The 11,583-nt window shown below is 51.8% G+C and overlaps 1 protein-coding gene across 1 annotated transcript; it reads left to right on the forward strand.

Annotated features, from left to right (window-relative positions):
- Window positions 1-2,526: 2,526 nt before the first annotated feature.
- On the forward strand, window positions 2,527-10,633 carry Klhl38 (kelch like family member 38). The gene is made up of 4 exons (XM_003467385.5): window positions 2,527-2,979; window positions 3,610-4,945; window positions 8,670-8,775; window positions 9,608-10,633. The coding sequence occupies exons 2-4, from the start codon at window positions 3,611-3,613 to the stop codon at window positions 9,895-9,897; spliced, it is 1,731 nt and encodes a 576-aa protein (XP_003467433.2). The 5' UTR covers window positions 2,527-2,979; window position 3,610; the 3' UTR covers window positions 9,898-10,633.
- Window positions 10,634-11,583: the final 950 nt, after the last annotated feature.

Below are 11,583 nucleotides of genomic sequence, written 5' to 3' on the forward strand. Positions count from 1 at the left end.
GGTGCTCTGGGATCGGGTCTGGGTTGTATGTTCTTATGAGCTAAATACCAACACTTTCTTGGTCTCTTTTCCTGACATTTCCTGTGGAGCAGAATTCTTCCAGAAAGTCAGGCTAACAAAACAGTCACTGTTTTTTTCTAGACATTAAAACTGAAAGATTTATTCAGGCTGGCCAGACATCAACCCGGCATATACAGCAGGGCTGGATGGTAGAAAGTCCAGTTAGTCACGGGGTGGAGGGGAGAATCCAAGGTGCCCACTGGGGCTGAGCTATGTCCACTCCCTTCCAGGGTCCCTACCTGTTACCTTCGGCTTGCTCAGCAGCTAGAAGAGGAGTAATAAGGGCCATGCAGAGAAGGAGGAGGATGTTCTCCTTCCCTTGGGCTGGCTCCCAAGGGCCTCGGCAGTTCCTAACCCGAAACTAACTTCTGCTCTGAAATACAAAGCAGTTGTATAACTGAAAAATACACTAAACATTTAAATCTTCTTAGAACTGTTACAGCCACAGACACAGCACTGGTCACCCCCTGCAGACACCCTGCCCTCAGTTCCACACTTGCTCCTCGCCTTTGCCACTTCTGAAGCAGGCCGGGTAGTGCTCTTTGTGTCTTTAGCTGTGCGGCTGTGTCTACCCTGGTTTCCTGAATCAGTTCAAAAAGTCTGTGTGTCATGCTCAGTTTGGCTTTGTGGAGGCACCAGAAGTTGCACCGCATCAGGTGTGGAAAACGAGGCGGGGCACACAGTTGTGTTTGCACAAGGCTGCCTTCCTGCCAGATGCTGCTCCCTACAGCAGCAGGCACCATGTTTGTGATCCCGCCTCACAAAGATCCTCATAAAAGAGCATCTCCAGAACTGCCTCCAGAAGCAGCAAGAAGAGCAGGTGAGTATAGGAGAGGCCTGGGAGAGGACGGACAGCACTGTGTCTTTGAACGTCATCGAGCTTTTCATCTTAAACCGTCATCGTATAGCTGAACCTGCCAGGTTGGTTCACGTGGAGACCATCCAGGGCCACAGTAGGGGAGTATAAGATTCTTGTCCAAGCCCACCATTGGTACCACAGTCTCACCCCGGCCGCCCACCACACCACACTGAGCTCCCCACTTCTCCACTCTCTGTTCCTCCACATCTCACCTGGGAACTGCACAATTCACCCAGTCGGTGCCAGGCATTGTGCGGGTGCCATGGTAGAGAGGCACGTGAGCCTAGGTTCCTGTGTCCGGTGACTACAACGCTAAAGGGGCGACACAGGTGGACAAACCTGACAGCAGCGAGGTCCGAGGAGTTGTGCACATTAGAGGTGTGCACAGGGCGTGGGACTGGCACGGGCTCATGAGGAAGGAGTCACACAAAGGGTTGAAAAGACTTTCGGATGAGCAGACACACAGCTAAGCTCTGAAGAAGGCGAGGAGCTGTGAAGCCTCTCCTGTACCCCCACCATGACTCAGAAGGCCAGGCATCCTCAGCCACGTGGGGCTCTGCCCACGGCTCCTCCTTCTGCTTCATACTTCATCTTCCTGGCCTAGGACCCCTCCCTGTAGTCCAAGCCCTCTGTTCCTACTTCTGCCTCATTGACATGCTTTGGACACACTTCTTGGCCCTGGCCCCCTGAAATGCTGCGGGCATGAGACACTCTTGATCTGCAGCTAGGAGCGAGAGAGACTCCTGCCCTGCCCTGGGGTGTCTCGCCCTGAGTATCCTGAAGGCCAGGCCAGCCCGGCCTGCCCAACAGAGTTTAGAGGCACACGAGCATCCCTAAGTCCCCTGGCAGAACTAGAGGACAAATACCTAAGTGAGAGGAGGCAGAGTTCTAGAAGCTGAGAGGCCCTGGACACACCATGCCATCAAAGGACACGACGCTGGGGAGGGCTGGCAAACTCTGACGTTCCTGCTTCGGGGTTACTGTGGGATAACAGAGTAGAGGTCCCAGAGGGAGAGAGACTAGGAGTGCGAGAGAAAAGCGCCCCAAGGGCCGTTGCAGAAATCTGCACAAGGCATGAGAAGAGAAAGCCAGGGCCCCATCACTTGGGGCTGGAGCACAGGGTGGGAGCAGCACCCACCGGGGGCCCTTTCACTCGCACTCATACAACCAGCTGCCTCCTACCCCATCATGTCACCACCTTCCCTCCCCAGTCCCCGCCGCCTCCTCTTCCTCTTCTTCCTCTCTCCGCCTCTAGCTCAAGCCTGCCTGACAAGAAAACAGACAAGGAAGATGGAAAATGAAGCCTGAACTTGAAGCTTGATCCAACCAAGCAGAAGCTCCCAGGAAAGGAGGCCCAGGAGAGGTGGGGCTTTCACGGGCTGTGGTTCATCATGGATAAGAATCACAGTGACGACCTGGGTCCCTGTGTTGTGGATTCAACCTTGGAGCCCCAGGAGGAAATCACAGTCTCTCCAAGACCCCACCAGGCCAATGAGGGGACTCAGAGACCCATCAAACGGCACCGGGGCGAATGCTCTGGCTTCCCTTGTGACCTGCCACCACCTTCACCGCAGCCCAGCGCAATCTTCAGAGGTCCTGCACCAGTCACGGCAACCTGTTTATGGTCAGGCGCCCTCAGCACAAGGCACTCAAGCAGGCAGCAAAGCTAACCTCGAGAAGCCATTCCTCCAGTCTATTTATGCCGCCCTAAACACTTGCCAAAGAAACCAGGCATGTGGGCATGCGCCAGCCCTGCAGGCCCTCAGAAGGCTGCAAAAGGCAACTTGAAAGTCACATGTCATAACAGTGGGAAGTACATATGTGGCTATTCTTAGCCCTGGAATGTATACACTGTCTCCCTGCCCAGCGGCCCTTGCACAGAGCTCTAGAAAACCGTGAAAGTGCTTTCAGCATAAACAAACCCAGAACTCTCCCAGGACAAATCGTTTTCCAACTGAAGGAAAGGCCTGGGGCTTATGGTTTCACTCGGAGCTAGAGGTGAAAACTCTGAGGAAACGAGACAGACCGGGCATCGCTGGATGTCACCACAGCAGAGCAAGGTAAATCCTCCCCATGCCTCATTCTTCTGCAGTCAGGTGTTTGGATGCCATCCAGCACATTTTGGTCATGTTTTTATGGAATGCGGGTTGCACAAAACCCAGTTCTGTTTCCACCATATATGATAAAATCTCCCACATAATTGTGTGTGTACGTGTGTACATATACACATCCGAAAGTCCATTTCACCCCAGCACGTCATGCATAGGGAACAACTAACATCCAGAAAGAGATTACTAAACATCAGACATTTGAAGAGTCTAGAAAATGGCTCCCATCTGTGCTGCCCATGGGGTGGACCATCACCTGATGTCCATGCTTCAGCCCCTGACCATCAAGTAACTTCTTATAACTCTGGTTTAGTTTCTCCCTCATGTTAGCTGTGGGTGCTGGTTTCTTATTACCTTTAAGAATGTGTAATCATAACCAAAGTAGAGGGGCCCCCTTCGAGGTCTGGGGTGGGAAGGAGTGGCATCCCTTTCCATCTATGCTGTGCAGCATCCTCAGCGGTCCCCCAGACATCCTGAAGAGTGGACACAGGTGTGCTGGGTCTCGAGGCTGCCACAGGGAAGGCCTCCAGGACATGCTTAACCCTTGTTCCCTCCTGGGGCTTCCTCCCCCCTCCGCTGTAGGATGGATGAACAGTCCCCAGACGGGCTGCTCTTCAAAGACCACAACTTCGAATCTGACCTGCTGAGGCAACTCAATAGCTTAAGACAAAACAGAATCCTGACTGATGTGTGCATTTGTGCGGGCAGCTGGGAGGTTCCTTGCCACCGAAATGTGCTGGCCTCTAGCAGTCCCTACTTCCGGGCCATGTTCTGCAGCAATTTCCGGGAGAGCGGTGAGGCCAGAGTGCAGCTGAAAGGCATCACTTGGATGGCGCTGGAGCAGGTGGTAGCCTACGTGTACACCGGGGAGGCGCACATCACAGCTGGAAATGTCCTCCCCCTGATGGAGGCGGCCTCCATGCTGCAGTACCCCAGGCTCTTCGAGGCCTGCTCCTTGTACCTGCAGAGCCAGCTGGCCCCCAGCAACTGCCTGGGCATGATTAGACTCTCGGAAGTTCTCAGCTGTGAGACCCTCAGAAAGAAAGCCAGGGAGGTGGCCCTGACCTGCTTCCCAGAGGTGGCTGCATCACCAGACCTGAAGGAGCTGTGTGCTTTGGAGTTAAGAGACTACCTGGGAGATGATGGGCTTTGTGGGGAGGAGGAGAAGGTGTTTGAGGCCCTCATGGCCTGGGTCAGGCATGACCTCCAGGCCCGGAAGCGCTACCTGCAGGAACTGCTGCAGCAGGTCCGGCTTCAGTATGTCCACCCAGCCTTCTTCCACCATTTCATGGCCGGCGACACCCTCCTGCAGTCCTTACCTGCCTGCCAGGCCTTTCTGGAGGCGGCCAGGAGGCAGGTGTTCTCTCTGAGTCTCCCCAGACCCTTGTGGCACATCCCTCCAAGGAGCTCTTACCAAGACTTCCTCATCCTCGTGGGGGGCAGGAAGGACAATCAGCAGACCACCAGGGATGTCCTGCTCTACAGTGCCCAGACTGGCGAGTGGCAGAGCCTAGCCCAGCTCCCTGCCCGGCTGTACAAGGCCTCAGCAGTGACCCTGCACCGCAGCGTCTATGTGCTGGGTGGCATGGCTGTCAGCGGGGGCAAGAGCCTGGTCAGTCACAGTGTCTACATCTTCTCTTTGAAGCTCAACCAGTGGAGGCTAGGAGAACCCATGCTGGCAGCCCGCTACTCCCACAGGAGCACAGCCCACAAGAATTTTATCTTTTCCATTGGAGGCCTAGGAGACAGACAGGAGCTCTTGGGCTCCATGGAGAGATATGACAGCATTTGCAACACCTGGGAGAGAATGGCCAACATGCCCGTAGGGGTGCTCCACCCTGCGGTTGCCGTGAAGGACCAGAGGCTCTACCTTTTTGGGGGAGAGGACATCATGCAGAACCCTGTGCGCCTTATCCAGGTAAAGAGCCGGTCCCTCTTGTCATGTAAGAGTGTGGGTGCACACACACACATACACACAAACACATGCATCCATCTGAGCATGCATGCTCACAAGTACATGCATGTGCAATGCATAAACATACAAATACTTGCGTGTATGTGTCCATATGCATACACCTCTGTACACGAGCACACATGTACACATATATGCATATATACATACATGTATATGTTTGTCTTTTGCAAGGAAAGAATGGAGGGGAGGAAAGAAGGAAGATAATTGTGAGCAAAAATGTATTCATTCATGTACTCTTTTTGTGTCAGACTAATATATCCTTATCCACAAAAACGTACCTTCATTTGAGAGGGGACATACCACTCAATGACAGATAACTAAGTCCTAAAGGACTTCGGCAGATGCTTCTAACTCCTATCACTAAAGACTTAAAAGAAAATTCTGGACCCTTGTTCCACACCTGTTACCAAATCCCCTGGAATCCGACCTCAGATCTGCTGAATCAAAATCTCTTTGTATGAGACCTGACATCTGTGCTTTATAAAAGTCTCTGCGGGCTCTAATGTACCTTGCGTTGGGAACTTTGCCTTAAGTGAAGAGAGATATTAATTTCACTAACAAGCTCTCTGAGAAGTGTGACTAATGAAGGCCAAATTTCAGAACAGTGTTTTCCAGCTTTAAGCAAGTTTCCAGTAATCTCTGCACTCATCCTCTGACATGAAAAGCTTGAATAACACGCTTATCTCTATGGGCCATCTAGGAGACCACAGGAGACACAGTTGGTTCATTTATAAGCCTTATACTGAGCATCAGCCACTGGTAAGGCCCTGGGGACATAGGAGGGCACAGTGAATCCCAATAAACCCTCAAAGAGCTTGCCAGATGACTTCAGCTCAGAGACTGAATAGAGGGGTGCTTGAAGAGCGTGTGGGGGAATCCAAGAGAATGCCAGGGTTCAGGGAACTGCAGAAGGAGCTTGTGAGGCTGGTTTGAGCTGACTTGAGTGGGGAATCAGAGGAGAGATGGCAGGTAAGGATGAAGAGGAGTGGGAGTGGGAGCCAAGAGGGTCCCACGAGGATGGGGAAGGCAGGGAAGCCTCTCTGCTGACCCAGAAGTCAGCAATCTGCCAAGGGAAGGGTCCTGGGTACAGAAGCCCTTGTCCAAGGCCCGAGTACAGGGCCAGCTGAAGGCAGGACATGTAACTCAGAACAGGAGTGCACAGGGAGGGGACGGGCATCATCCTCGCTGACCTCCCTCTTCCCAAGCTACCCAGCAATCTCTTCTACCCAGGCCATTGCTCTGAGCCTCTCCTATCACAGTTCTGGAACATTCTTGAGGGGTGTGTGTTATAGAGATGAAGCTGGTCTGGCAAGGCTTTCTAGGTCTTGTCAAGTAATTGGGATTGCAGCCAGAGAGCATGGGACGGGGGTGCACTCAAGGATTTCATGGGTTAGTGAGCTCGGCACACTTGAATTTAGAGGCAATCTCCTCTGGGAAGCCTTCTGCAGGGCAGACTAGAAAGAAGTAGGGTCACAAACTCTTTAAGACATCTAGGTGAGAAGTCATGATCAAGTAGGCAGGTCCTCAACCTTTCCAGAATCACAGTCCCCAGCCCCACTCGTTTACTTGATCCGAGAGAGACATGTTCTGTTCCCAAGTTCTGCCTGTACCAAAACAGACATGACACAGTGCTTTTATGTAAAGCTCAGTTCCTCCCTGTTCTGTGACTGACTTTCAAAACAGTATCAACAAATATGCTGATGCTTTCCCAATGCACAACTATCACCCACTTCCTAAGAGTAAAATACACAGCTTAAGAAAAAATTTCAGTCAGCATATCAAGAAAGGCTTAGTACAGGCACCAAGATCTTTGCAAAGCTGAAAAGTCCTGAAGAGCTGAGTAATCCCTTTACAGTGCAGACATGGGAAAAGAGAAAAGAGTAAAAATATTGATTTGAATGCCTTTCTTATCTACCTAGCACTAGTTTTAAAATGGAAATTTGGTTCATTTGAATATAACTTAAAATGAATTCCTAGAGCTACCTGGGGGATTTTCAGGTACAGGCTCCACGTTTTCTTCCTGGAATGATTCATCTTCACACATGCATTTTTTTAAGAACCTACTGCAGCGGAGTCACTATGCAAACTGATGTGTGTGTGTCCCTTTCTGCTTGACCTTCTCTCCACTTCTGTGGCAGGTGACATTAAGCAAATCCTTTCCCTGCCAGAGCAGCGCCTCCTCCCCTGGCCCATGACCACCACTTCTTATCCTCGCTGCGTCCTTCCAGGGTATCCTGAGGACCGTGAGCAAATGTTCAATCTATTTTTGAAACCAGACCCAAAGCTGAGAACAGAAGGCTGAGAGACAATTAGTCACTCGGGTAAAATGCAACCCGTGTTTGCTTTTGCTCCAAAGGCCCCTCTTTCTGGAGAGTGCGTCAGCTATGCATCCTCAGATGGAGCACCAAGGTGGCAGAGCCGCTTCGATCCCCCCAGCTCTCGTGCACAGTCTGCTCTGGCCTCCCTGGCTTGAAGGACTGACAATCTCAGATAGACCAATTGGTCTCTAGGGCCTCTGTCCAGAAAGGTCACACTGCTGCGGCCCCGGCAGGGACATGAGAACAGACTCAGATCCACTAGCTGCCCCTGCTCCTCAGTAGTTGGTGACACCCGAGCTTCAGTGGTCCCATACAGTGGTTATGGCACACGTGTTATTTGTTTTTCTTTTAAGACAAAAGATGTTAATGTACGAGGCGGTTTTTCAGACTAAAACTCCAGGCTTTGGGTTTAATTGCCGGGTTTGCACTTTGTGATGTGTAAACGGGTTTGGTCTTGCAGTTTGGCCATTTGGTCTCTAAAAGGAGACTCTAATCTGAAAACAGGGGAAGCATTGTATCTACCTCATAAGACAAAGGTCAAATTTTTGCTAAATGGTAAAATAAAGTCTTTGATAATACTCAAAATTATATTTTACTTGGAATTTCCGTGATACTGTGCCATTTTTCTCTGTAAATAAATGTTTTCATTTCTTCTTTTCTCATGTGACGTCCATCCCACATCTGCTAAATCTTGCTTGTGATGAACCAGCACACATTTGATTTTTGAGTTTTAAACTTCAGGCATTCACAGACATGTTCTAGAGAACCAGGGTTTGATCCAGGGGCCGGCAAAGGGGTCAGCCTTCTCCTCCTGGGTCTCTCTTCTCTTCTCTCTCTCTCTCTCTCTCTCTCTCTCTCTTTTTTTTTTTTTTTTTTGTGCTGCCTTTTTTTCTCAGACTCTAATTCCTCTCAGGCAAAAACAAAAGCCTTCTCCCCTTGCCCAGAATTTCTTTTCAGCCCTATGACCCCCTCACATACACTGGAACATTTAGAAATTTAAACATGAACTAGAAATAGAAAACTATCAGAAAAAAAATCATTGATTTTTAAGACACTCAAGTTGCTCCTTTTCTCGTTGAAAGTCAAAAGCTATTGCAAGCAAGGTGTGTGAACGCGGCAGTGACGGTGGAGTCTGTGGAAACACAGCCATGATGTCATGAGCTGCACAGAGACCAGCGTCTTCCTCTTGTTTAGCAGTATTTCACTCTTTAAAAGTAAGATGGCTCTGTTTCAAACCCTGGAAAGAAGCAGAGAGAAGCTCGCTCCTGGTTCCCCCTGTAAGTGACTCCTCTTGTGCTCTGGAAAGCCACTCAACTTTCAGGTGCACTGCCCGCGTCCTGTCCCCTCAGGTGTACCACATGGCCAGGAACACGTGGTTCACGATGGAGACCCGGGTGGTGAAGAATGTGTGTGGCCCTGCCGTCCTGCTCGGGGAGCGGATCGTTATTGTGGGAGGTGAGTCTGAAGGAAGGCTCCCGGGAATGGCGTGGCAGCTCCTGTGGACAACAGCGGCTGAGGGCCCGTGTTGTGGTTCTGCGGGACACACCCGACCCTCAGGGCTTGCAGGCCACCTGACCAAGCCCTGTCCTCATCCAGAGTGGTCCCCCTGCCCTCACCTCTAAAGGTGAAGGTGAGAGGGCCAGGGCAAGTCCTAATTCACAGATGACACAACACCCAGGCACTTAAAGCCCTCGCACTATCCCAGATACATAAGTGTTTGCTATTGTTAATGACACTGACGACTCACGCACTATTGCTCTGGGGTTTTACAATGTGGTGCGGTTAAGAGAGCTGGTTGGGGAGTCAGAGACCCAGATTCAAACCCTGACTTCACCACTTACTTGCTGAATACTGTTTGGCACCTTACTCATCTTTTCATGCCTCAGTTTGCCTCTTGGTAAAATGGGGAGCCTTAAAGCACCCACCAGACAGAGCTGCTGCGGGGACCCATTCCTAAATTTCCTAAACTTCCTTCTTTGAGATTGCTGAGCTCTGGGATGGGTGAGGCTGACTGAGCCTCTGGAATGGGCAAGCTGCTCTCAGTCTACAGCCAGCTTCTGCGCTCCCTTAATTTTGGGGTGAAGGATGCAAGGATCAGAGGAGACAGATGTGCACGCACCCCACCTCAGCCCTGCCACACGCCCAGCCACAGCAGGAAACCTCAGTACCCTGAGTTAGTTGCAGGTCCCAGCCTTCAAGTTAACAGGGAGCAGTCACCTTCCAGCACTGTGCACCCCTGCTCTGGGCTGAGTAACCTACACCCTATTCATCTGGGACCCCTTTTCAGGTTACACACGGAGGATCCTCGCTTATGACCCTCAGTCCAACAAATTTGTCAAATGTGCGGACATGAAAGACCGTCGGATGCACCACGGGGCGGCGGTGATGGGGGACAAGCTGTATGTGACAGGCGGGCGGCGGCTGACCACGGACTGCAGCATCGAGGACTCGGCCTCCTTTGACTGCTACGACCCAGAGACAGACACCTGGACCTCGCAGGGCCGGCTGCCTCACACACTCTTTGACCACGCCTGCCTGACTCTGCAGTGCATACCCTACAGGTCCACCCACTCATGAGGTCCACAGGTGTCTTGGTCAAAATGCTTTCTGTCACAAGGGACAGAAACCTGGCTCCAAAGAGCTGGTCCATAGAGGGATGCAGGGACCACTCACAGGCCTGAAGGCACCAGAGCCGGCACCTGCGCTGGGTATTCTGTGGTCAGGGTGCTCCCACCACCTTTTCCCTCCCTCTCTACCTCATTGCTCAGGCTTCTTTCTCCCTGGAATGTGAGGACCATGGCACTGACAAACCCCAGCTCACAGTCCCCAGCTTTGCATCTTCTGAGAGAGAACTTTGTTCTACCATTACCCGCAGATTCATCTTAAGGGCCTTTTTATTTTCTGCGCCTATCACTCAAGCCAGTCCCTACTGCCTGGGACTGGGCTGTCATTCTGGGTTAGTCCTGGACCACATCCCACAGCAGAGGTGGGGTTAGAAGTTCTGATTGGCTGTCCTTGCAAACTGCATGTCATGGGATGGAAACAATTCCCCAAAGGAAGAAATCTGGGGGAAAGGGAACACCTCTGCTGAGAACACCCCTGAAATCTGGAACAAGAGGGCTGAGAAACCCAAGAGCATGCAGCTGATCGAGGTGGTAGTGTGAGAATTTTGTCATGACTGTGTTTCCCTCCCTTCTATGGACAGAAACATTGAAATTCCAAAGAAGTGTATGCAATTTGGTATCCAGTGTTTGCAAAATTATCTTGCATTGCAAGATACAAAAACAGAATAAAGTTTGTTTCTGGTGCCAAAGGATGTTTTTCCGCAGCCTCCAGGGAGCTGTAAACCTGCAGAATTAATCTGGATTTTTATTTTGGTAAATGGTATGAGAATTGTTCTTCTGGGGAAAGCCAACAAATTCCTTCAGTGCTTACGGCAACCACTGCCCTCCAAATGCCAGTGCTCGCTGCCCCTGTGGCCCCTTTATCTCCAAGAGCCTCCCACAGGGGCTCAGCACCACGACTCTCCCACACCCCGGGCACATCCCATCACCCCCAGGATGGACAAAGATTCTCAGAGGAGGCTCGGCACTCTGGATTTCTGCAAAGCTTTCCTGCTGTTCTGTTGTACAGGGAGGCGATCCTCAGCCCTGGGCCCTTCACGGCTGGTTGCAGTCTTGGTCTGGCCTGGCCAGCCCTCACCCAACCCATGAAAGCATGGACACTGAGCCTCACTCTCCTGAGCCTGGCCCCAGAGCTCTCCTGGGTTGAAGCCTCCCGCCCCACCCAGTTCTCCAGATCCACACTCTGGACTTCTCCTCTCCCCCTAGCAGCCTGGGCTGCTCCTTTGGGTTGGTCAGAGACAGCCTAGATCCCAGACTCTGCTCCTCAAGCTGCGTGCTGCCCCCGGGGCTGCAGATCTCATATTATTCTGACCATGTCTCCTCGCACGCTCCGGCTCTCAATCCTCTCTCCCTGAATCTGCGTGGGAAAGAAACCAATAACCCTGCAGTGCCAGAATGGTCTGTTGTTCCCTTTCCCATCCCAGTGACTGGCCAGCCACACAGGGCACTGCCGCCCTCCCTCGTCCTGAGCCACCTCCCTCACCAGCTCTGGGCACCATTCTCTCTCTCTCCCTCCTTCCAGCATCTCCTGCCCTGCTCTCCTGACTGCTGAGTGGGGATGGGGGGGCGGGGAGCACAGTCCTCACACCTTTGTGATATGTCTGTGTCTCTCCTTGCGCAGGCAACCTCATGGGTGGGA

This window comes from Cavia porcellus, unplaced genomic scaffold, assembly GCF_034190915.1.
Source record: "Cavia porcellus strain 051 isolate PalLab524CR breed Dunkin Hartley unplaced genomic scaffold, mCavPor4.1 scaffold_19, whole genome shotgun sequence".
Lineage (NCBI taxonomy): Eukaryota > Metazoa > Chordata > Mammalia > Rodentia > Caviidae > Cavia > Cavia porcellus.